At 35.7% G+C, this 24,294-nt stretch overlaps 1 protein-coding gene across 2 annotated transcripts in view; it reads right to left on the bottom strand.

Moving 5' to 3' along the window:
• Positions 1-8,356: 8,356 nt before the first annotated feature.
• Positions 8,357-24,294, bottom strand: part of LOC126758388 (sushi, von Willebrand factor type A, EGF and pentraxin domain-containing protein 1) — a 67,777-nt gene continuing 51,839 nt past the window's right edge. For both annotated transcript variants that reach the window (XM_050472644.1, XM_050472645.1), the window contains exons 3-15: positions 21,547-21,809; positions 18,577-19,051; positions 18,300-18,452; positions 12,865-13,014; positions 12,537-12,713; positions 12,162-12,457; positions 11,630-12,038; positions 11,299-11,478; positions 11,115-11,241; positions 10,930-11,042; positions 9,793-10,146; positions 9,247-9,732; positions 8,357-9,170 (exon numbers count right to left, since the gene is read on the bottom strand). In XM_050472644.1, the coding sequence (XP_050328601.1) occupies positions 9,037-9,170; positions 9,247-9,732; positions 9,793-10,146; positions 10,930-11,042; positions 11,115-11,241; positions 11,299-11,478; positions 11,630-12,038; positions 12,162-12,457; positions 12,537-12,713; positions 12,865-13,014; positions 18,300-18,452; positions 18,577-19,051; positions 21,547-21,809 (3,317 nt within the window). In that variant the 3' untranslated portion in view covers positions 8,357-9,036. The remainder of the gene's footprint in view (positions 9,171-9,246; positions 9,733-9,792; positions 10,147-10,929; positions 11,043-11,114; positions 11,242-11,298; positions 11,479-11,629; positions 12,039-12,161; positions 12,458-12,536; positions 12,714-12,864; positions 13,015-18,299; positions 18,453-18,576; positions 19,052-21,546; positions 21,810-24,294) is intronic.

The following is a 24,294-nucleotide window of genomic DNA, read 5'->3' as shown; positions in this document are numbered from 1 at the left end:
AGTTCTAACAAACACAATTTATTTCTGTGCATGAAAAATCTTAGTGTAATTTTATCTATTGTCGCATTCCGTTATGCTCTGTTGATCATTACCAAAGTGTCTCTTATATCGGGCGCACACATCTTTGTTGAGCAAATGGTTAATTTAAGATGAATGTCAGCGAAGCATATTGGTGGGAACACTGTGCGTTATTATCGATAAACGATAGTTTTCGATACCGATATATGCCGATATCTAAATATTATCGATTTTAAGGAAATATGTTTCAGAAGAAAAATAACTGGAAAAAGTTGATTAAAGTGTCTTTAAAAATTGTATTTATTATGGAAAAACAAATACTATGCAATTTATGTCGTAAATTGGGTGCAAGAAAACATAAATTGAAGCATCTGAAGGTTAAGCATCGATTCATTTAAGACCGATTGCTGATAGTATGACCTCTTCGAAAGGTATTTGTAAAATTTAGATATAATTCTGCATTGAATTTGTTGTAATAGTAGGTTGAAAGGATAGTTTGAGCTGAAAGCCCTAAGAGTGTGAGAGATTATCGAGAATTGATAGAAGTATAAAGTTAATTGGCTTGAAAGTCGTATATACCTACGCATATAAAGTCAAGAATTCTTAGAACATTAAAAAAAATTGGAAATATTTTCTCATCTTCTTTGACAAACGTCTGTTCATTTTATGAAAAATTTAGGCGTCTTCTAGAGGACAGTTGCTAAATACTTAAGATTATCAAGTCATTTTGACTTTGGGTTACGGAAGATTTATCGAATTAAAAATTACTATGCTAAAAGTTATCGAAAAGATACTATTGCTAATTTTCTAAGCTTGATGAAATCTTGCTGCTGGTGTTGATATTATCAAGGTTGTAAATTACTATTTTAATCGATAATTTGCTTCTAAAAGGTTATAAAAAATCAGGAATTTCAATCAATAATTTACTTATAAAAAATTACAAAAATAAAAAATTTACTTATAAGAAAATAATATTTACTTTTTAATTGATTTTTTCAAATTATTTTTGCCCAGAAAGTATTAGAAATTATTGAATTTTGATTCTGTTAAATCTTGGACTGGAGAGTGGTCTATAAAAAAAAATTATTGAACCCAAAAAATTTAATAATTTTTATACAAACATGTTCGATATGCGATTAATTTGTTGAGCATAACCATCAGATTATTGCTCGTCACTAGCAAGCATCTGTATTCTGGTGCCTAAGTCAGCTCTGCGGCATACACTGTTGAAGCGTTGCTTTGTTATCCAATGCCAACGCTGACTGCTGAGAGATTACGAAGTCACAAAAATGCGCAAACAATGAGAAATCAACATTGTTAGGCTCCACAAGTGACAAGTGTGTGTTTGTGTGTGTGAGTGCGACTTTGTCATTTCAGCATTTCTTGTTGTTTAAGTATTCGTACACACTTAGGTATGTCCCTAGGTTAGTATGGATAGATGTGAAGTGTTTTTTAAATAATCAACTTACAAATGCATAACATTACATACAAACATGTATGCATACACATACATAGTTACATTTTTATTCGAATATGCATACACATATACCAGGCCTAGCAATGATTTCTGCTGTTACTTGGCTGGTGGATTTCTGGTTAGTTTAAGGCTGTGACTGGTCTACACATGAATATGTACATATGGTATATGAAGATAAATAAATAAAATAATATAAATTTAGGTACATAAAAAAAGTTCAACAATTATTTAAATTTTAATTTAATTACAATCTGTTTGATAATTGAAAATTTGAAATATTAAGGGGCACACCTATGTAGTATGACAGACTAAAAAAAATACTGTATCGGTTGTAAAATTTTAAAGGCATATTTATTAGGGTGGGTCAAACGAAAATATTTTTTTTCCTTGTGTTCTTAAGCAACTTTAAAGAAATCTTTCCAAGTATGAGCTCTTAATTGTAACGAAAAGGTCTTTTACTTTAACTTATTTTCTATTTTATGTATCTCGCTTCTAACTACTACTAAAGATATCTCAATTAATAGCTTTTGAAGGAAATTGAATGCTCAACAAAATCGTCTCTTATCATTTTTTTGTAAACCTAACCTTTTAAAATATATTTAACATTAAATTTGATTATTTTTAGGCAATACTTTTTTCTCTGAATTTTTATAATTCAATGAAAAAACATTTTATATTGCAAAACCCATATCTTTGTGGAAAATTTACTGGTCTACAAGATCTTTGAAACGAAGTATTTTTTCGAGCAGTTGGAAAAGTAAATAACAATGAGAAAAAAATAGAGAGGCTTTTTTTGAGGTATCGAAGAAAAAAAATATTGTTTTTTGACACACCCTAATATTAAACCATATATTAAGAGGTTCCATAGGTTTACGGGTCTCAAAAAATCGATTTTATTAATTGTCTTATTAAATCCTACAAACACTTCTAGAATTTTGTCCTTAATTTTCAAGTTGATCCTATCTTTGAGATACAAACCTTAAATACTTGGACGAAGATTTTTTTCGATTACAACTATTTGAAAAAATATGGCGAAATGCTCACTGAAAATTGCATTTCTTTGTAAAAATGTCGGCAAAAAATCCAATTCTCAGTTTTTTTCCTTCGTCGAATTTCTAAGTTAAGGTTTTAACTAAAACATGTATTTTTCACTTTAGATTATCCTGTAAGGAGTTATTCTGCCAACGCGGGTGCATCTTTTTTCTGAGGGGTAACTGGAAATGGCGTAATAGCCGAATTTAAAATATTTTTTCCAAAAAATTCAGAATTTCTTTGTTAATAGTGAGAGTTTGTAGCAATAAAAAAATTCGAATAAAATATTTCTTTTTTTTTATATGAGAAAAACATTTTTGAAAAAAGGTTCTTTTATATCCGAGGAAACCTATGTAACCGAGTAATCACTAAAGCAAATATGAAAATTTAGTTTTGAAAAAAACAAAACGCTTTTAAAAACATACTGACCGAGCTGTTTGAGCTAAGTGGCTACACATTAGAAGCCTGTAAATATAAAATTTTTAAAATACTAGTTTGAAATTTTAGTGTAGTATTTAACAGGTATAAGTTATAGAAATAGAAAATAAAATTAAATTTTTTTTCAATATTTTTTGAAAATATGATTTTTTTCGTTTTTTATAAAATATATAATATAGAAATATTAAAAAAAAATTGAAATTTTTTTTTTCAAAATGTAATATTTTTCGATTTTTTACTGATTTCCTAGCAAATTGACTCAAAGTAACCACTTTCGGGTACACTTCGAGTACCACTCACATAATGCATTAAAAGTACCAATATTCTCATATGTATATATAACCACTTAAGTGAGCAAAAACACAGGCATACATACATACACACAACTTATAATGCCCACACAAACACACACACTCGCATAAATATACTTAAGTGATTACTGAATATATTATTAATTAAATTGACATTATAGATTCTGTTCATTAGGCCGCTCTTTGCTCGATTGCTCTTAAAATATTGCGCTCTTAGGTGCTCTCTTTGCTTTCGCACGCTCTCCTAATATTTTCTAAGCCATTTGCTTGTCTCTGTTTGTTGTGCTGCATTTCTTGCGTTTTAGCATTTGTAATATCGACTTGGTTTTACTTTTTGCGTCTCACACAGTGTGACTTCGGGAACAGGTTAAGCAGAGAAATAAATTTTTGCATTATTATTAGTATGGGCGCTCGCGCACAACACACACAAACACATGCGCACGTGTATAAATTTTCTATTATTATTAATTGTTGTTTGTGGAGAAATCAGGTTTTAAAGGCAGATTTATCGCTATTTGCGGATATCAAACTGTAGACAATACTAAAAGAGAAGAATTATTATTATTTTTTTTTTTTTGGAAAAAAAGTTGGGTTGTAAAAAATTCCACTACGATTGAGTTTTATAAGCTGGCGTATATACAAAAATGCTGAGTAAACGAAATTGATGAATAAAAAGTGATTTCAGCTTAAGAACGCATTAATTTTTATTCTGTGGAGTGTGGATATAAGTTTGCTAAGGTGTGCTGACATTAGGGTGGTATGTTAGTTGTTGGTAAAAGTTTTACTCGATTGTGCTTAACACCTTGGCTGCCAGTATATCAGCGGTGATCAAGACAAAAAACTACCCCCAAGCGCCAATGTATCGCCGGTGATGATACATGCCTAGGCCAAAGAGCAATATATATTTTTTTGCTTGGCACCTTGGAGTAAATTTTGTTGTTGTTAATGTAGCGGCAGAAATAGATTTGTAGATTTTTGTCGTGATAACCGCTGATATACTGGCGGTCAACGAGTTAAAAAATTCTTCAAAATCAGAAGAACAAGGTTTGTTTTCGAATTGCCTTGGCTTTTTATTTAATGTCTCGAAAATTTTTGATCGGAAAAAATCTTCCATTCAAGTGAAAAAAATCTGTGTTTATGAATTTCTCAGTTTTGAAGAAAAATAAAACTGAAATACATATTTAAAAAACAATTTTTTCTAACTAGTAAAAAAAAATTTCTTTACTTCCTATTCTGTACTATGTATTAAAGTATTTTTTATGATTTTTTGGATTTTTTTGTATGGTTTTCATGAACACCAAACCTTCATTCACAATAAATCTGAATTATATTTTCACTACATAAAGAGTTACTATATGTATAAATATTTTTTCAAGCCAAAACCGAACAACACTGTTGGTCTGTTGATGGCTCCCATGAAGCACAGTGGTGTAGTGAGCGCAAAAATTAATGTTGGAATAATTGTCAATACAAATATTAATATTTATTACATTTCAATACAAACAAAATTTATATACAAAATTTTAAATTTATAACAAAAATATTGAATTTATAATTATTTTCCTTGAAAACATCTCATATTTGAAATTTTTTATTAAATTCATTTTTATAAATTTTTTTTTGAAATAAAGCTACTAATATATTCATTACAATTGCACAATGACCCTTTATTCGTTCACGCTCAATCCCTCCTTTCGTTAGCCGCTGTTCTTCTATTAAATTTCTGCTGCACTTGCAGTTGGCCCAGCTGTTCTAGCTTCATTTCGGCGGCGCAAAAGAGTTGCAATGCCTTTTGCATAACAAAAACAAAACCCACAAAAAAGACGTTGCAGGCGATCGGATGATTTTGCAGCAATTTCAACATTTTCGTTTTTTTTTTTTATATTAATTTTGTATTGTAAGTAAATCGAGTTTAAGCGGCGCGTACGCACTAGCACTGGTTTTCTGCGGCGGCGAAGAGTGACTGATATTTGGAAGTGAAGTGTTGAGGGATTAAGAGCCAAAGCAAGCAGGTACTTTATGTTTTAGGTTAGGGTGCATTCGTTTAGCTGCGCTGTGATAATAATAGATAAATATGGGAGGACTTATTTTTAACAACACATTAGTAGGTAAACAACTTCATTTTGGTGACAATGTCTCTTGTTTGCGGGGCGTGCTGTGGCACTTAAGTATTATTTAAGCGATAATCACTTCACAAAACTTCTTTTGTTGTTTGTTTACAAATAATTTATAACAAAAAGTTGTTTTTAAAATATATATTTTTAATTTTATTTGGAAAGGCCTTGTTTCATGGAAGTCGATTGTGTGTTATTTAGTGATTTGAAATTATATTAAATTCAGGAATAGTTACAGTGGCGGATATTCAAATCCAGACAGCTAAAAAATTAATGGTTTTTCTTAGTTTTTCGAGTAAGTGTCTTAGATTTTGATGTTTAAAATTGTGTGCGCTTATTATATTCGTAAATAAAGTTAAATCAGAGAAAACAGTTTTTTCTGCAATGTTTGTGCTGCGATTTCTTTATACCAGAAATTCTCGAAAATTTTATCCAACTCAGCTAAGCTACTGGGTCTCTTCTTTGCGACCTTTGTTTTAATAATATACCAAAGGTTCACAATGGGTTTAAATTTGGCTTGAAACCTGTCCATTCCAAAGTCGAAACTCCATTTTCGAGAGAAGGTCTTCTAGCTAGAAAAAATTTACAATTAATATCACTAATGAAATAAATTGTGTAAACTGCAAGCATGAAAAAACATAAATAAATAAATAAAAATAGGCACGCTGACATGGCGCATAATTAGCTTGGGAGATAAGCCCGTTTTCTTGCGAAAAGTGCTCTTCAATTGAAGGTCTTAAATATTCCTCCAGTGTTTGTTGGCACTTAATTGCATTTACTGTTCCAACTATTAGAGCCAATCTTCCAAGTCCATGGGCAAGAAAAGCATCCCCAACCAATACTCCTGCCTACCTACCCGTTCTTCGTAGGCACTCTTCGCTATAGCGTTCACCAGTTTTTCTTCTTACGTACGACATCCCGACGCTACATAACATGTTGAACTTGAACTCGTCAGAAGATTACTTTCTGCGTATCGACTTCATTCCAGCTTTGGTACTTAATAGCCCATCAGAGGCGTTGTTGAAGCACTTTCTTAGTCAAAAGTGGCTTTTTTTGCGGGTCGCCGAGCATTCAAATCAGCATACCGTAGGAGTGATTTCGGCTTCAGGGTCTTCTATGATCTCTATACTGATGTCCTCAGTGGTTTTGCATCGATTCTTTAGGCTAATGCATTGTATTTGCCGACCCTGCTCACCCTTTCTACTCAGAGACTCTTTGAATTTTTTTCAAAAAACTCCCGACGGCAGACTTCTTGAATCCAACTCCTTCACTGATCTTCCGTATGCTAAGATTTTCTTTTTGGAAAGTTAAAATCTTGCTCTTATCCATAGTAGTAATTTTTTTAAAGATTTGACATGTTTTATACTTTTTTCACTTTCTTAACTGTATGTCCCAAAAAAAAGGAATCAATAATTAACGAAACAGCACATATTTCTTCTTTTTATACAAAATAAAATAATTTCAATTTCCGCCATTGTATTGAAAAATTACGTATAAAAGTGCATGTATAAAATACCACTATAATACCAGTGGCGGGTTCAGAGGGGAAATTGGGGCACATTTCCCTCCTCCAAGGGAGGAAAAAAATATTGAGTAACAAAAAAAGCAACGATACTTATCGCAGCAAATTTAAATTTTTTTGCCTATGTGATATTTCATCTCTAACTCATTCACTCAGCGTGATTTTTCAGACAGAATCGATCGATCTGGAAAAGCCATAAAACATGATAAGCACACTGCTTGTAACATTCTAAATTGAAGACAAAAAGCTGAGGAACATTTTCGATCCATTTATTAAGATACGAAAAAATGGCGGCAGAACTGAAAGTTGACGAAGAAAAACCAAGAATCTGCTGCCGAGAAACAAAACGTGAAAATGTCTGCGTGAGAACTTGCGAAGAATACTACAGGGTCTCAGTGTATATTCCTCTGTTGGCTACAATCGGCACAAATTTGAAGACGCGCTTCTATAGAGAAGTATTGAATGGATTTCAACTGAGTTTGCTGCTTCCAGAAAAAGTATATGCTTTGAAAAAGATAACAAGTTACCGACTACTGCATTGGAAGCGTTGAAGAACTGCGACTTAGACCTATACCCTAATACAAAGGTTTCTTCGCATATTCTGCACACTTCCTGTGACGAATGCGAGCTCTGAACGCTCTTTTTCGACATTTCGCCGCATAAAAACGTGGCTGAGAACGAACATGCTTCAAGATAAATAGATTGATCGGCCTGCACACGCATCATGACATTGATGTCAGTGCAGCAGAAGTTCACGAAAGATTCTCAAAACTTGGCCCACATCGTTTTGTTTTGTGAATTTTTTTTATTCTATACACAATTGTCCCCAGTATCATATATTGCAATAAAGTATGTCACCCGCACGTCTACGATTTATAATCTGTTTTTTCTATTTAGGAGAATTTGATATTAGCAGGCAGATTTGAAATTTTTCCATCATGACCCCCAAAAACGGTTTCTGGATCCGCCCCTGATAATATTCATTACTTTAGAGAATTAATTTAAAGTTTAAAAAATCGTATTACAGATGTCAACAGCAAATTCTGGTTCGACTTTTTTTTTTATTAAGGGATCATCTCATTGTGACCCACTGAAAAATCAGTGATTTTTGTGATTTTTTTAACGCTGAAGTTTTGAAGAACATTCCTATAAATTATTCTTAGGATACATCTTGTATTAACAGATTTGAATATTATAGATAATCATATTGAAATTGAGTTTTATGAATGGATCATTTATATCACCAATTTAACTAATTGACTAATTTCAACATTTTTCTTAGATTTTTGATTTTTATAATCCGTTATTAATTTATGTTCTCAACACTACATATTTTTTCGAAATTAATTCAATATTCTGTCAAGTATTGTTTATTATTCAACATATGGTATATTTTATTTCGTTATTATAATTTATTTATTGTGCGACACAGACCATTTATATTAATAAATATTTAGTTAACATACAAATTAAACAGATAACGTAATATTTACAAGGCAACTTAGACCTAAAATGGGTAAACATATTTCTTAATTTAAAACTAAGCAAAAAATTTACAAAATCTACAATTCTATTACTAGATAGATACGCTAATTATATTCGTCTATTCATTACAACAGTATATGCATAGGATTATAAGAGAGTTTACACGATTATGTAATATATATATATATATATACGAAATATATATAAGGACGATTCGTTATACATAAGAGTGCGAGCTATAACTTTAAGCTTGAGTTTCATATGAAATTATTTTCAAAAACAAACTGTTGGACTGTACTTTTAGAAGCCACAAACAAGTAGTTATTGTATGAAATTACTAAATATGCGCTCTCTTAAAACATTCTTCGCTAATACTCAGTCCGAGGCTCAAGTTAGAGTGAACTCGCGCCTACTCATGCCATATTTCATACACTCTATAGTATGCTACACAGAAATTAATGGCAATGCCTGCCCAATGGAGCAGCATGCACTGTAGTACGAAAACAAAAATAATGAAAGAGCTGGAAGAGCCCCCAAATTACTAATTTAAATGCTCAACATGAATTTAGCACTTAATTTATGTAATATTTATTAAAAATAACCACAACGACGTGCTGACTCGGCGGTTCCGCATGCTGCTCATCGCACCGATATGCCGTTTATGGTGATGACATTTCCGGCCGTCGGTTCAGGTTCGTAGACCTCGTCGTTGTTGCGCATCTCATATGGCGCATCGTAGAATTGCTCGCTGGGTATTTGATCGTAGATGTTCTCTGTGTGCCAAAAACAAAAATTGAAACGGAAAAATTAATTAATAAATTTTGTGTTTCAACGTCACTTTTCACCCACCTGGCTTGCGGCCAATGGTCCCATTACCATTACGTCCATTCACTTGAAACGTATTAAATGTCGCCGGTGGTCCATTGTCCAAATGTAGGCGGTTATTGGCTTCGAGCGTTGAGTAAGACATCACCGCCGCATTGCGTTCATCTTTGGTCTCGGCCGCCTGCACATTCTCGGTATTCTTGACCGGTCGCGCTTTGTTGCGATGCAGAAATATCAGACCGATAATGAAGAGCAGCAAAATGATGACTGTGGCGCCGATTGCAATGCCGGTACCTAAGCTAGAACTTTCTTGTGCCTCGGTGGCGGCAACTTCACAACGCGGCTCATCGCCACTCCAGGTGCCATCCTCGGTGCACTTGCGCAGATACTGCCCGATGCGATTGTAGCTCGGTATGCAGTGATACTCCGCAGAGCCGCCATATAGCGTCGACTCATTCACAACTATGACGCGTCCATTCTCGATCATCGGCGGTCGGCCGCAGTCCACAGCTGTATGGAAGTAATATTTCATTGTTTTCCAAGAATAATTAAATATCAAATTCTACTTACGCTTGCAGCTTGGGCTCTTCCCCGCCCACTTGCCGTTCTTTAGACAGACCCTGGTATCATTGCCGATCAGCGTTCGTCCTTTGGCACATTTGAATTTCGCTTGCGAGCCTACTGAGTGATCGATAATATCGACAATCAGATTTTCGCTGATGTCCGGTTCATCACAAGTGATCTCAATGCATGCTGGTGTTTCGTGACTCCAGGTGCCGTCTTCTGTACACAAGCGACGTGATACGCCGTCGAGTTTGAAGTTAGGATTGCACTCGTATAATACAGCTGCGCCATAATATGTCACATTTGTGGCTAGAGTCATCTTGCCATGCGTAATATTAGCTGGAATACCGCACTCAACATCTAGAGGAGAGATGAAAAGTTTCAGGGTATTTAGTTGAGACTTCATACAATAGAGGTAAGGATCTTAAAGGGAAAACTATTTGATGACGAAATATCGAAGATCTTCAGTCAAAAATGTAGCAGGTTAAGTTGAGATTTCACCAGAAAGGAAAGCGGAAAGGAAGACTCAAATAATAATCAAGGTGCGGACAAAAAAAGGCGAAGCACCGCCAACATCAAGCAACATTAAGTCGATGAATCGAAGTTCCCCTCACTTTGAGGTTAGGCGAAGAGAATGTCTTTATAAACCCTGTTCTTGTTGTCCAATAGAATTCAAAAAGTTCTTTGTGACATATTTGTATATATGAAACGGGAGACCTGACAGTGCTTAGAACCTGAATAAAAGTGAGGTGAGCACTCCACTCTATAAGACACTCATTATTCCCTTACTATATGGTACAGAGGCATGGATGATGACAACATCTGATGAGTCGACGTTACGAGTTTTCAAGAGAAAGGTTCTGCGGACGATTTATGATCCTTTGAGCATTGGTAACGGCGAATATCGCATTCGATTGAATGATTAGCTGTAGGAGATAGAGGATGACATTGACATAGTACAGCGAGTTAAGAGACAGTGGCTGCGTTGGCTAGGTCATGTCGTCCGAATTGACGAAAACACTCCAGCTCTCAAAGTTTTCGACGCTGTACCCGTCGGGGAAGTAGAGGAAGAGGTAGACTTCCACTATATAGGCAACGGATCAATCTTCCAGCAATGATAAACATCATCTGAACAATACTTACACACACATTCCGGTACCGCGCCGCTCCATTGGCCATTATCTTCACATGTGACCAGAGCCTCTCCAACCATCTTATAGCCGCGCTCACAACGATATTTAGCCAAAGCGCCGATCCTAAGTAAAAAGTAAATACAGGTATGAGGTATACACAAGATCAAGGAAGTAAAGAAAGTCTTGGTAACTTACTTATATGTTTGTGCGCTGTTCTGTGTTGAGTCCGCAGTACGAATTAGAGTACGTCCGTACATGCGATCATTGCCTGTCACCGAGAGCAAACTGTGAGCGGCCAGTACAGGCTCGGAGCAGCGGATCTCTGCAAGTCGAGAGATAAGTTAGATTAGGATAATATATTTAAAGAGAATAGACTTACCTTCACACTTCGGTGAGGCATCGCTCCAAACGCCGGACTCCAGGCAAACCCGTTTAGGCACACCGCTCAGTTTATGGGATTGCGTGCAGCTGAAGGTGACCTCCGAACCCACATATGTGGTATTCTGTGTATATTTTATGGAGCCATATGGTATGGGTGTGATAATGCCGCAGTCGATGTCTGAAAAAATGTTTGGTTGATAAGAGAATATTCTTGAAATCTTACAATAAGGTAGATTGGAAGTAGATACACCAGTAAAATGGTGTAAGGGTTAACCCTGAAGTTTGTCTTGGATTAAACTATTAGTTTTCTTCGCTAGTTTCATACTCACATTCACAGAACGGCGCATCCGTATTCCACTCGCCGGTTTCCAAGCACTCCAATGTCGGACTGCCGCGCAGCACATAACCCGGATCGCAGTTGTATTGGATCTTCGAGTGCACATTGTAATCATAACCCACCACAAAGGAACCGGCTGGCACATGCGGCGTATCACAAGCGACCAACTCGCACACCGGCGCATCACCCGACCATTTACCCTCTTTGGTGCAGTACAACTCCGATGGCCCGTCCAACCAGTAGTCTTCTTCGCATTCATATTTCACCATCGAACCAACTGTTGTCGACGCGTTCACCAACACTGCATGACCGCGATCGGGCCGCGCCGGCGCGCCGCAATCGACAAAACGACATGATGGCGGCTTGCTGGACCACTCACCGCCGAGGCCACAGGAAATTATCTTCACACACAAATAAAATGCATAAAATATTAGTAAATAAATTTACATTACAAAACCACCAAACCAGCGCATAAATCAAATTACAGTGGCTTGGCGTGTTATTGAAAACAAAAGTCGACTCACCGGTTCGCCCACCAGCACATAACCGGCCTCGCATTCATAGGTGGCCGTCGAGCCGGCGCGCCGGTCCGTCACACTAACGCTGCCGCCGGCGATGCGTGGCGGCTCAGGACACCAATCAACCAGACATTCCGGCTGTTTGCCCGTCCAACCAGTCAGCTCGCAAGTGCGATTCTCATTGCCAATGAGCGTGTAATTCTCGTGACAAGTGTAGGTCGCCTGCACGCCATAGCTGGTGCGCTGCTCCGACAGTAGAATGGCGCCATGCTCCAATTCCGGCAGCGGACCGCAATCGACATCTGTGTGGCGAGTGGGGGTGCAATGTAGTTTAGCAAGTATGGTAAATATGGTTAAATAAAAATATTTGCGACTACTCACATTTGCAGGTGGGCGCGCGTCCGCCCCAAGTGCCGTCCGCGCGACAAGTGCGCTCTGCATCGCCGAGCAGCGAATGGCCCTTCGGACACTCGTATATGATTGTGTTGCCCAAGGTGTAGTTGCGGCCGATAACTGTAGTGTTCTGCTGTGAGTCCGGCGAGCCGCAGGAAAGGGGCGCTGCATAAATGTGGAAGAGGGAGTGAGAAAGTTAGTGTGGGATGGCGATAGAGTTTGAGTAAAGTTGAGTAAAATAGAAAGGCAAGCAATTAGGCAGCAATTAAGCACCACTGCATTACAACAACAAGCAGTTTTTGCAACAAACACTCACAATGCTGACATATGAAGTGCAGGTAGTCCAAATTGCAGCCCACATCGTTCCACAGCCAGTTGCGCCCGCCATCCAGCACCACACAATTCTGCTCGCCATTGTAGTTGTTGGGCTGATCTTTGCCCCAGGCCGGTTTCTGCACCACTTCACCTGCAAGTTTTGTATTTATTAAACACCGTTACACAATAACATTTATAATTTAGTTGAAAATTTGCAATGCTGCAAGGTCATAAAGCGCGCCTAACGCTCGTCGCATTGCGGCTTTGCAGGCACACACTTGTTAGCCCGCCTTAAAATATGCCATTACACCAACACTGTCTAAGCTTATATAATTAATTGTGCTTAATCTCACTTTTTCCAACAACAATGCATAGAAAATGCTTAATTAAAATGCGGCGTGGCACGCAAAAGACTTTCGTTTTTCAAAGAACATTTTACCGTTGACCAAGTATGGACGCCTTGGCCAACTGCATTTGCATACAACAATTACTAAACACACATATGTGCATGTGTGTATGCCAGGTCTTGTGGCATTAATCACGCCCCTTATAGTTAGCATGGCATTCAATAAAAGTTGGCCTTTTCCTTTTAGCGCACACTGTCTGCATTTTGTTGTTGCTTTAACTGGATTTTCTATGCGCTCAAGCAAATATTTTTACATGTCATTAAAATATTTATAATATTGGTTTTCGCTTTTTATTGTTTTTGTGCGCTTTTGTTGTTACTGTGCCTTTGTTTGGCGCAGCCGGTTGTTGTGTCGAATTTGTATGAAATTTTGGTCATCAACATTGGTTTTCAATGCCACTTTCATAGAGACTTGCACTAGGTATAATACATATGTATGTATAATACATTGTATATGGTCATTTTAGTTTCGCCAGCGCTCATTGTATACAAATGTTTTTTCACAACAGCGAAGACACCCAAAAATATATTGGAAAAATGTTGGAAAGAAAATATTTTCTAAATGCAACTTGGTGAAATATTTATATATATAGTATATATATATCCGAGTTTTGGTCTCATTAGCTCGACACTATAACTGAACTAAAATTTAAAATTTGCTTCCAAAAGATCACAACTTTATTTGTAATTTCTGATAGAATTTATTATAGCAATGTATGCCTATTTTATACTATCAGAAAGTAGGGATCTCAAATAATATAAAGCTCATTGACATAAAAAAGAATTCTGATATTTTATCAAAAAAAAATTTTGATTGAAAATAAGAGTTTTTTCCGAAAACCTCTAAATAAGATTTCTTCCTTAATATTTTTAATAAAAAAATTTAGTGTTCGGGACATAAGAAAAAAAATTTACACCAAATTTTGTGAAACAAATTCTTTTTGTACAAGATAAAAAGATAAAACTTGAATATTTCAGTTTTTTACATAAATTAATCTCAAAATTTGGAAACGGTGTTAAATAAGAGTCTTTGATTCTTTTATTACCTACCACTTTGCCATATAACATTTTTCCTGTAGGACTCGTAGCTTTGCCCGAAAGCGAGCCAAACCATTTTTAATCCTTAAAAATGCTCTCACGCCCCTCCCTTACCTTTTCTAAGTTTAGATAGCGCGTAAATTATTTTTATTTTTTTAATTTTTGTTATTTTATCTTTCATTTAAAATGGGTTTCAACCGACTATGATTTTGTTTGCTTTCAAAAATTATCTGTTCTGGTCTATAGTAGTATAAACAATAAAGTTGAAGTACCTATTCAGTTAGCCAAAATTAATTTAAATCTAGCCTGACTCAAAAAAACATTCAATTTTACAGCAATAATCAATAAGTATCAAGTATCCTCTGGGTAGCCTAAGGACATCCGTTTGAAGGCGAGCTTAAGTGAAAAGGCGAAATATCCCCTACAAAGGGTTGTGCGCTTGGTTTGGGACCCGCCACGTAAAAAAAAGCACCCCCAATGAAAGGAAGCAACAAGCCTCGGATGAGAGACCCCCCTTTTGATGAAGACCATGGCAAACGAAATAAGGACTACGTGCCAGCCTGGAAATCCAACGCAGGATTGCTCTTGCCAACAGGTGCTACTTCGGACTGAGTAGGCAATTGAAAAGGAAAGTCCTCTCTCGACGAACAAAAGCCAAACTCTATAAGTCGCTCATAATTCCCTTCCTGCTATATGGTGCAGAGGCTTGGACGATGACAACAACCGATGAGTCGACGTTACGAGTTTTTGAGAGAAAAGTTCTGCGAAAGATTTATGGCTTGCGCATTGGCCACGGCGAATATCGCATTCGATGTAACGATGAGCTGTACGAGATATACGACGACATTGACATAGTAAGTATTTTAGACGCAAAAAACTTCCCATAAAATAAGTGGTTGTAAAGAAAAATTCTAAAAACTTAGGAAACTGTTCTTTAGAAAACTCGAAAAGTTAAAAAATAATAATAAGTGAGGAAATTATTTTCTTAAGTCCGATAACTTTAATCTAAAAACAAAACTTTATAAAACAACCTTCGAGACTCTCAGTTAACGAATCATTTAGTTTGATTGATCTTTTGATATTGAAAGTTTTAGCTTTTCTAGCTCAACATAATAGTCGCTAACAATGTTGTTCCAAAGTGGCTGCCTCCCTTCCTGAAGCTACATGTGGATATTGCGATGTAGTCTTAAGTCAGGGAATAAGACTAGCAATCGTTCTTTTTCGGAAAATATTCCTTGAATTATTCGTTCCAGTTATAATATTTATAGGCTCTTTAAAATATACATGTCTTATGAAAGCGCTATATTTTCATATCTTAAACTATAGGTGTATACATATATGTATATGTTTTATATGTTTTGTTCGTCTACAAATTTTAGGATATTTTCTTCGGTTTCTACTCCATTTTTTCAAGACTTTTCCACATAAAATTGGAATAAGATGACTCAACTATTTGTAAATATGCGACAAGGAATGAAATGGTCATAAGGTTGCTTTCTCTAGACTTCTGGTTTTCAATGTGGAAATACCTTGGTATTTTTGACAGCTGTTATTTGATTTAAACTTAGTTTTTATATTGCTTTATTCATTTTATATAAACAAACTTACTTCGGACCAATGCTTGCACGTTATGCAAATTTATTAGCAAAGTATAGGTTGGGTTTGTATCAGAGCAGAGTCAGAATTCAAGCAATTATGGATTGATATCGAACCACGTTACTCTGAAGGGTCTTAGTTTGCGAGCATATAATGGGTTGTCAAAAAAGTCTTGCGGTATTTTTATTGATTTTTTTTTTATTGAAATTGAAATGAATTTTTGATGACTCATGCCCAGCTCTTGACCGATGCTACGGCTGCTACAATGCCGGTCTCTTTCGACCAATTCAGCTATTTTATCTCAATTTTCGACGACGGGCGAAGTTAGCGCGTGAAATGAGCTTTCCAAAAAGGTATAGCATGACCCGATGCGACGAATAAAATTAGAACTATGCGCTTTCAGCGCCAACTAGCGAAAATACCGCAAGACTTTTTTGACAACCTATTATAATCTGACTCGTTCCAAAATTGAAACAGAACAACCATCAAACGCGTTAAACGTTCAGTGAATGGGCCTAAAATGAGATGGCTATCGATCCCAAGTTGCAAAAGAACATTTTTTTAGTGATAAAACCCAATTTTGGGTTAAGTGACGTGATAATAATCCACAAGCCTTTGTTAAGTCGCTGTTACATCCTCAAAAATTCACTATTTGGTTGTTCTATGGGCAGATAAAATCATTAATCCATATTTCTTCAAAACAAAGCCGTCTATAATGTTATAGTTAATGGAGATTGTTACATGACTAATGACTTTTTCGCACCTGAATTGGATAATGTTCTTGTGGGCGACTTTTGGTTACAACAAGTGGGCGCTACATGCAATTCAGGCATAGAAAGCCTGTAGCTGGCCTCCAAGATCGTGTGATTGATTACCGCTGGAGTGTTTATTGTGACCTTGCAGAAGAATATTCGGCGTGGCGTTTCTGGCATACAGCCCCAATTGCTACAAAAAATGATTGTTCTCGGCTGGTATTTACTTGTATATGAGTCAGCCATGGAGGTCAGTTGCCCGAATTCATTTTTAAAACGTAATGGCGGACACTTATATCTATAACAAAAGCTAAATTCTTGACCATATCAATAAGTTATAGGTATTTTATTTCTTCTTGAAACCACATCTAAAGAAATGCTCATTATATTTAGCAACTGCGACGTTTATTTAGTAGACCATGTGCCATAAATCACTCGTTAGTCGAAGACTTCACAAAAAGCTTATTTGTTGATTATGTGAGCTGTTATTTTTGAATTTTATATTCCAAAAAGTAAAAAGGACTTTGAAAGAAAATTTTTATGACTCGTAATATCTGGCAAATAGCTACCGCGACTGCATTTAAGGAGGTCTATCTTGTTGTTTTTAGGTTTTGACTTTGTTCTGCATTTAACTTAAATGGTTTCGGCTGGATTTTTGGTACCTCAATTACATATAGCAATTATGTACCCATTTAGATAGAAATATATTTAATTGCCCATTTCCAAATTATACTGAACGTAAAAGTTTTACATTTGTGCCAATTTTGGCAGTTGGTTTGACAGATATTCCTCTAGGAAAAGGCTGCCATATGTAGCACATATTTTTTTTTTACTTTTCAAGTTTAACTTCATTCGAAAACTACTAAAATTCTTTATAGTATCATTGAAATAATTTGTCAACTATTTAAACCAAGTAAAGTAACTACACATTACAATAGCAATCAGCTATTACCCATACCAAAAATAACATTGAACTTCAATATTAGTTTATTATATAGATCAATATATGCATATAAAGCCTTTTCATAATTTTTCCGCCTGCCATTCCCCCGTGTATGATTGATCGCCTAATGTCTTTGCGATCCATTGACCAACAACGCCACCGGACTGTTGACTTTCGTAAGGCGTACAAGGTTTTTCGCCATAAAGGCGGACTTATTTAATTAAACTGGTCTAATGGCGCTACTAACTATCGAAACAAAAACAAAAACAAAAACCACACAGAACTGCAAGTCGAGTTCTCTTTTAAGGCGCGAGTCTGCATGCAGATCACAATAAAATGGAACCGGTTTTTTATGGCACAAAAGTTTAAACAAATGAAATATTCATTACTTCAATAAAATAAAAAAAATAACACTAAAAGAAAAATGAGTGCTGGCGAATGAAACGCGCAAGCGCGAAGAGACATAACAACACAACAACAGCATAATAAATTTTCATTTCGGCGAATTTACACAATTCGTGACAGTTAAAGTATTTTTAACTGGTTGGATGTAAAATATTATATTTTCAGATTTTTTTGCATGTTTTTCTTTCAATTTTGTTGTTAATTGCAGAAAACACGCCGTCGAAAATACGTCCATGTTTCCGTCAGTGAAATTCGCAACTCAATAAATTAAGGTTTAATCAACACCTATGTCTTACCGTTAACCCATTTCCAGGTGCGCGAAGTAATGCCGGGTTCTTTTTGCGCACCAATCCACACCAGCTGTGTCTTCAGTTCGGATTTGCGGCGTTCCAATTCGGCGAGTATATAATCGTTGGCGGCACCACGAAAATCGTGCACCAAATTGCCACCTAAAAACAGTAAAAAAGAGGCAAGATAAGTAAGAATAAGCACAGAAAGATAATAAAAAGTCGCAACAAATTCTTGCTAATTAATAAAACAATACTCCTACGACCCCTCATCTACCGTACTCACCCGTTGCTTCACACATCTGCTGCGCCTTCTCGAAATTCTCACCCTTCGTCACATGAAATTCGTAGCAAGTCTTCGAGAATGTCGTCAGCACTGTGTCCACACTCAGATTGGGGCTGAGACAGCGATCGACGGAGAATTCATCGTTGGTGAAGACTTCCACTTCGCACAAGCTCAAACTGCCCTCCACACCCACCAATTGTATGGCCACATATTGGCCGATGAGTGGACGCGCACAGGAGAATGTTTTCGTAATGCCCTCCTCCACAGTGCCTGGATACCAGGCGCAGAGTGGATTACGTTGTAGATCGGCGCTGCTATTGCCAACACGTATCTCGAGATCCTGCAAAGGCTGGTGGCCGCAGCAGCCACGTGTGGTGATGCGCACTACGCGCACAGCTTGTGGTGCCAGCAGATCAACGCGCCACCAGGGTGAAGGTTCTTTCTGCGTTTCGGAACACTGTTGGCCATCGGGGTTCTGTAAGTTGGAGTAATAGCGTTTATGAATGATAGATTTTTGAAAGATGAGGTTTAACGAAATAAAACTATTGATAAATTTCAATATAGACAGTATCTTTAAATAATTTATAAAAACCAAATTTCAATCTCTGAACAAAAATGATACTGAGGACTCAATATGTTTTAGGAAACTCTGCATTTTAGATAGTTGTTAAAGCTCAAAATTTAAACGATTTGATCTACTTTGCACTGGTCCTCCAGTTTCGTCGAACTTAGGTGATAAGCATTGGTCAGAAAGCAGCACTTGTATCGTTGCAAAAACTTTTTGAACCAGAGCTCTTAGCAAAACCCACATCGCCGCAATGATGGGCGTTCTAACTGGACACTGTTTCCATTGGCACTCACACTGTGAGGCTAAAGATTTAAAGGAGGAAGATGAGGTGGAATCTAGACCTTTTATTCTCCACTGTCCAACTTTTACCAAACTAAAGTTGAAGCATCTCAGTTGTCATATTTTCAATAAAATTGTAAAAGACCCTAGGCGGTTTGTCAAAATGCGAAGGTCTCTTTGACACATCATTCTTTCTAATTCTTCATACTTACGAGCTCTGAGATCTCAACGGACAGGCGTCTCAAGCAGTCTAAGTGGGTTTATTCGTGGACTCACGAGAAATCAGCTCATTTACCCAACTTAACCTAACCTATTAGGCTAATATGTGGATTTATGCAGTTTACCAAAAGATGACTAAACTTGATTATTATTCCATTATTCTAGTTTTCCGAACAAGAGATGTATGTTCTTGTGCGTATTTTTCAGTATACATATGTCATGATTATGGCTTGGAAGACGAATAATATCTTGCGAAGCAAAAAAAATTTGAATATGACATGAAATTGAAATATCTTTAAAAGCAGCCAGATACATTTAAAAGCAAAGAAATTGGATGTCATATGACTTGAAGTCAAGAGACGTTGAAAGACGTTTTTCCATGCATCGGATTGTGACTGATGATGAAAAATGGGTCCATTAGGAGAACTCTAAACGCAAAGAATCATATCTGAAACATAGGCAACCAAAGCCAAATATGCGGCGAGGGCAAGACTACAAGGTATGCTCTGCTGAGCTTCTAACGGGTGATTCAAGCAGAAGTATTTTATTCAAAAGCGCTTTTTTGGCAAATCACGCGTCATTCGTGTCAAGCTATGATGTTATTTTTGTTCAGTATCGTTTGGCATTTCATCGTGGAAAGATTTACGCCAATAGTAAACATTCCCGTTTAAATTTGAAGTTTTTGAGGTTCGTTAAAAAAAGTAGGGAACCCCGAATGGATCACCATTTAGAACCTTGTGATAGCACTAACTTGGAACGCTATCGGTAATCACTCACTAAATTGAAACGAGCGGTTGTCGAAAAATACCTGGAACTTGTTACTAGACAGGAACTATTAATTTTCCATCGTGACAGCGCTCGGCCTCATGTGGCAGACCGGTTAAGAAGTATTTGAGAAACAGCGGATTCCCAGCCCACACCCCTTATAGTCCAAATCTTGCTCTTTTTATTTCGGTCGATTCAAAACGGACTGACTGTAATATATTATGGTTCACATTAGAAGCCAATATCTGATGATTCATTCTTGGCTGTCAAGTCAGTGCAACTCTTTTAGCATGGATACCACAAATTGTCAGAGTCATGGAAAAGTATTATAATTTGAGATAAGAAATACTTTGTATATTTTACGTGTTTTTCTTAAATAATCGTTCAAATATTAGAAAACCAACAATCCAAAACCATTTCCATACAAATTTTGTTACGAGGAGTTCTATTTTAGGTTAACTACATTTTTGATTCAGGAAAGGTTTGGTAGAAACAGTGAGGTTATGATCCAAGTCGAAATATACATTGAATTTTTTTAATTGAGGCGAAAGACTCGTAAGATTGCTGATGACTCTCAATAATAATACTCTTAAGATCTGTAGTCAGAGTCCCTGTAATTTTAGTAAAATAGTGTTACGGTCTCAAAAAATAGATCCGTAAAACCTGTTTTAGTGTGTTTGATATACAAGTTTTATTTTTATTTTCGGTCCATTGGATTGTCAATATGACAAAATAGTTTATTCGCCTTTGGAAGATAATGCTTATACTTTACTTTTATTAGAAATTGAATGCTAGGACTCAATAAAGAGGAAAAAAGGAAAGTGGTTAGCTTTCGGTTTATGTTATTGGTTATGAATTGGTTAAATCTGACATATGTATATGTAGCTGATTTTATGCTACATATTATATATGTATGTATGTAATACGATGTACTGAATCGTAAGGGATAATAAAATCATTTTTGATTTTTTTGATGATTTTTTTGATGATAAATCAACTCATCTGAAACAACTGCTGTGACTTAGTCTCGATAGCTTTTAATAATATGAGTTTTTAAAACAAAATTCCTTCAAGTATTGATTTCAAAAATAATCTAATTAATCACCAATAAAATCATTTTATATTTTATCAACATTTACCTTATTCCCCGGCTTGCCATCGTTGGCGTAATTCGCCGGTCCCGCACGCGTATATGAACTCTGATTGACCGGCTTGCGATAAGCCACATTCGTGCCACAAAATGGCAACTCACGCTCCCAACCAGACCGCGGATCACATCTGATAGACTTTGGGCCGAAGAGCTCATAACCGGAATCGCAATCGTATTTGGCCTCTATGAAACCCGCATCGCCGGAGATGGTCTGTACTTTGGCATTAAGCGGCACGGCAGGTTGGCCGCAAACTGGAATTGCAAAAAAAAAGAAAAATATTGGAATTACAAAAATAACATATAAACTTAAATTAATAAATAAATAAATGCGATTAAGTTAGCAGTAAATTGATAGGAAATAAAGTAAATATATATATTTTCATTTAGACGCGCTAAAGAGTGAAAAATAATTAAGTATGTGTGAGTTATAATGTACATGCATATATGTATGTATATATGTTTGCGTCTACTTTTATGTTTTTGTATTGTTAAGCGCAAACTCGCTAAGCGTGATTTGCTAAATTAGAAAAGTGTCAACGCGCACACAAAAACGAAAAACTAAACCAGGTTGCCGGTTCGATAACACCACGCCGCTAAGTAGTTAGCAAACAAGTGCTATTTTTAAGCTCTAACGCTTTACAAACAACAACACAATACAAGCAATGGCTTTGTATTTAATGTAAGCGCATAAAGTAACTGTCCGGCTGACAGGCGAGCTTGTGACAGGCACTGTTAATTAACCATAATTACTTTACAAAATTTACACAATTCTGATATTTTCGAAAATAGTGCGCATATTTGCCCTTTAACTAACGCTAAGAGTGTAATGATATAGAAATTAAAAAAGGAAAACAAAAAATAAAAAAAATAAAAAAATATAAAAAAAAATTAAAAAAATCAAAGAAAAAACAAAAAAAAATATAAAACACTTGAAAAAATATTTTTTAGTTTAGTCTTTTTTCTACTTATATTTCTGTGCTACCGCAATAATTCCATTGATTGGTTGTAAGTATGTGCTTTGTACTTATTGTAGGCATACATCGTCACCTAAAATGCCAAACAACGTAACATCAAAGAATCGAAATTGAGTTGTTTATTGCTTACGATTCACTAAATTATATCACATACTTATACGTATGTAGCATAAAATTTTCAGCTTCCGCTGTTAGATATAACCAATATATAACCAATGAATAACCAATACATAACCACTTTATAACCAAAACCCAAATTTTATTCCTTACGATTTACTACATCATATTACATACATATAAGTAGCATAAAATGTCAGATATAACCATTTTATAACCAATATATAACCACTTTATAACCAATATATAACTATTGTATAACCAATATATAACCACTTTATAACCAAAACTCAAATTTTAATTTTCCTTCGCCCGTAAACTTATGAAAAGTGCTGTTACGTTATTTTGCATTTTAGGTGACGAATTGCTATATATGTAGTAATACACAGACACTAAATAACGCATAATTTTTCTTGCCAGCACACAGTTAATACGTAGTATATAGACTTTTTCTCCACAGTTTGGGTTATTGAACTGTCACGCAACATTTCTTGATGAATTACTACAACTACTTGTTATGGCTTTAAAGTCTGCCACGGTGAAAAAGTGCCTACAACCGTTATAGATGCCGGTTGACTTTGTCAACTGAACGCTGCATCCGTCTCACACACTTTGCGAGCAACTTAAAGACGCTTCACATAAACAAACACACAAATATACTTATGTGCACTATTCTATGCGCCACATGTGAAATACTTGTATGGTATATATGAGTATATATATATACACATATTTGTACATATATTTATCTTTCAATATTGGTATGTAGGCGCATTTGTGCGTACCTTTTTTGCATTTTGCATTTTGCTCGCATTGTTGAGCCGCCATTATATTGATGGCTTCACCTCAACAGCTGCGTATAAGCTGCGCTTGAGCGTCTATTTAAGATCTGCACTGTGGGTGTAAGTAAGTGTGTGTGTGGGCCGCAAATTTAGTGCATGCGCTTGCAGGGGGCGTTAGCAATATACATACGTAATTAAGCGTAAATATGTTTGTCAAATCCACAAGTGTACGCGGCGTTGTTCACAAACCATTTTAGCATGACTTAATGCCGTTATTTCATATATCAAACGCATCGCGCCGTTGATCGTAATCGCTTTTGCTTATTGAATTTTGAACTTAAAGCGATTTTGCAGTTTGAGTGGTTCAAAAAATAGCATGACATAAAAGCAGGAAATGTTATGCGATAAAATTGAATTGAAATTATTTTCACCAAAAAATTTTAATTGATTTTAAGTGCGTATAAAATAAACACTAAATACAAGTATATTAGTTTAAGAAATCATTTGGAACACAATTTTGAAATCTCAAATATTTAAATAGAGTTGCCACCGCTCTTGTAAATTAAGATACAGTTTTTTGCTATGTATGGGTAAATGAAATAATATTTCGGAAATTTTTCTGGAAATCTTCAATTAAGACATGTTTTGAAATAGAGTTGCCGGGTATAGAAAAAATTAAAAATTGAAAAAATTCAAATATTTTATCTAAATAAAAAAATACAAATAAATTGCAGAAAACTGGATGAAAAATTATCCTGAAGTGGATACATATTTAATTTCGATAAATTTTTTAGCAGAGTTGCCATCTATCAAAAGAAGTAAGATTACAAAAATTTACTATCACAAAGATTTTAAATTAAAAGA

Source organism: Bactrocera neohumeralis, chromosome 5 (assembly GCF_024586455.1).
Source record: "Bactrocera neohumeralis isolate Rockhampton chromosome 5, APGP_CSIRO_Bneo_wtdbg2-racon-allhic-juicebox.fasta_v2, whole genome shotgun sequence".
NCBI lineage: Eukaryota > Metazoa > Arthropoda > Insecta > Diptera > Tephritidae > Bactrocera > Bactrocera neohumeralis.
This window is presented reverse-complemented; position numbering and strand designations above follow the sequence as displayed.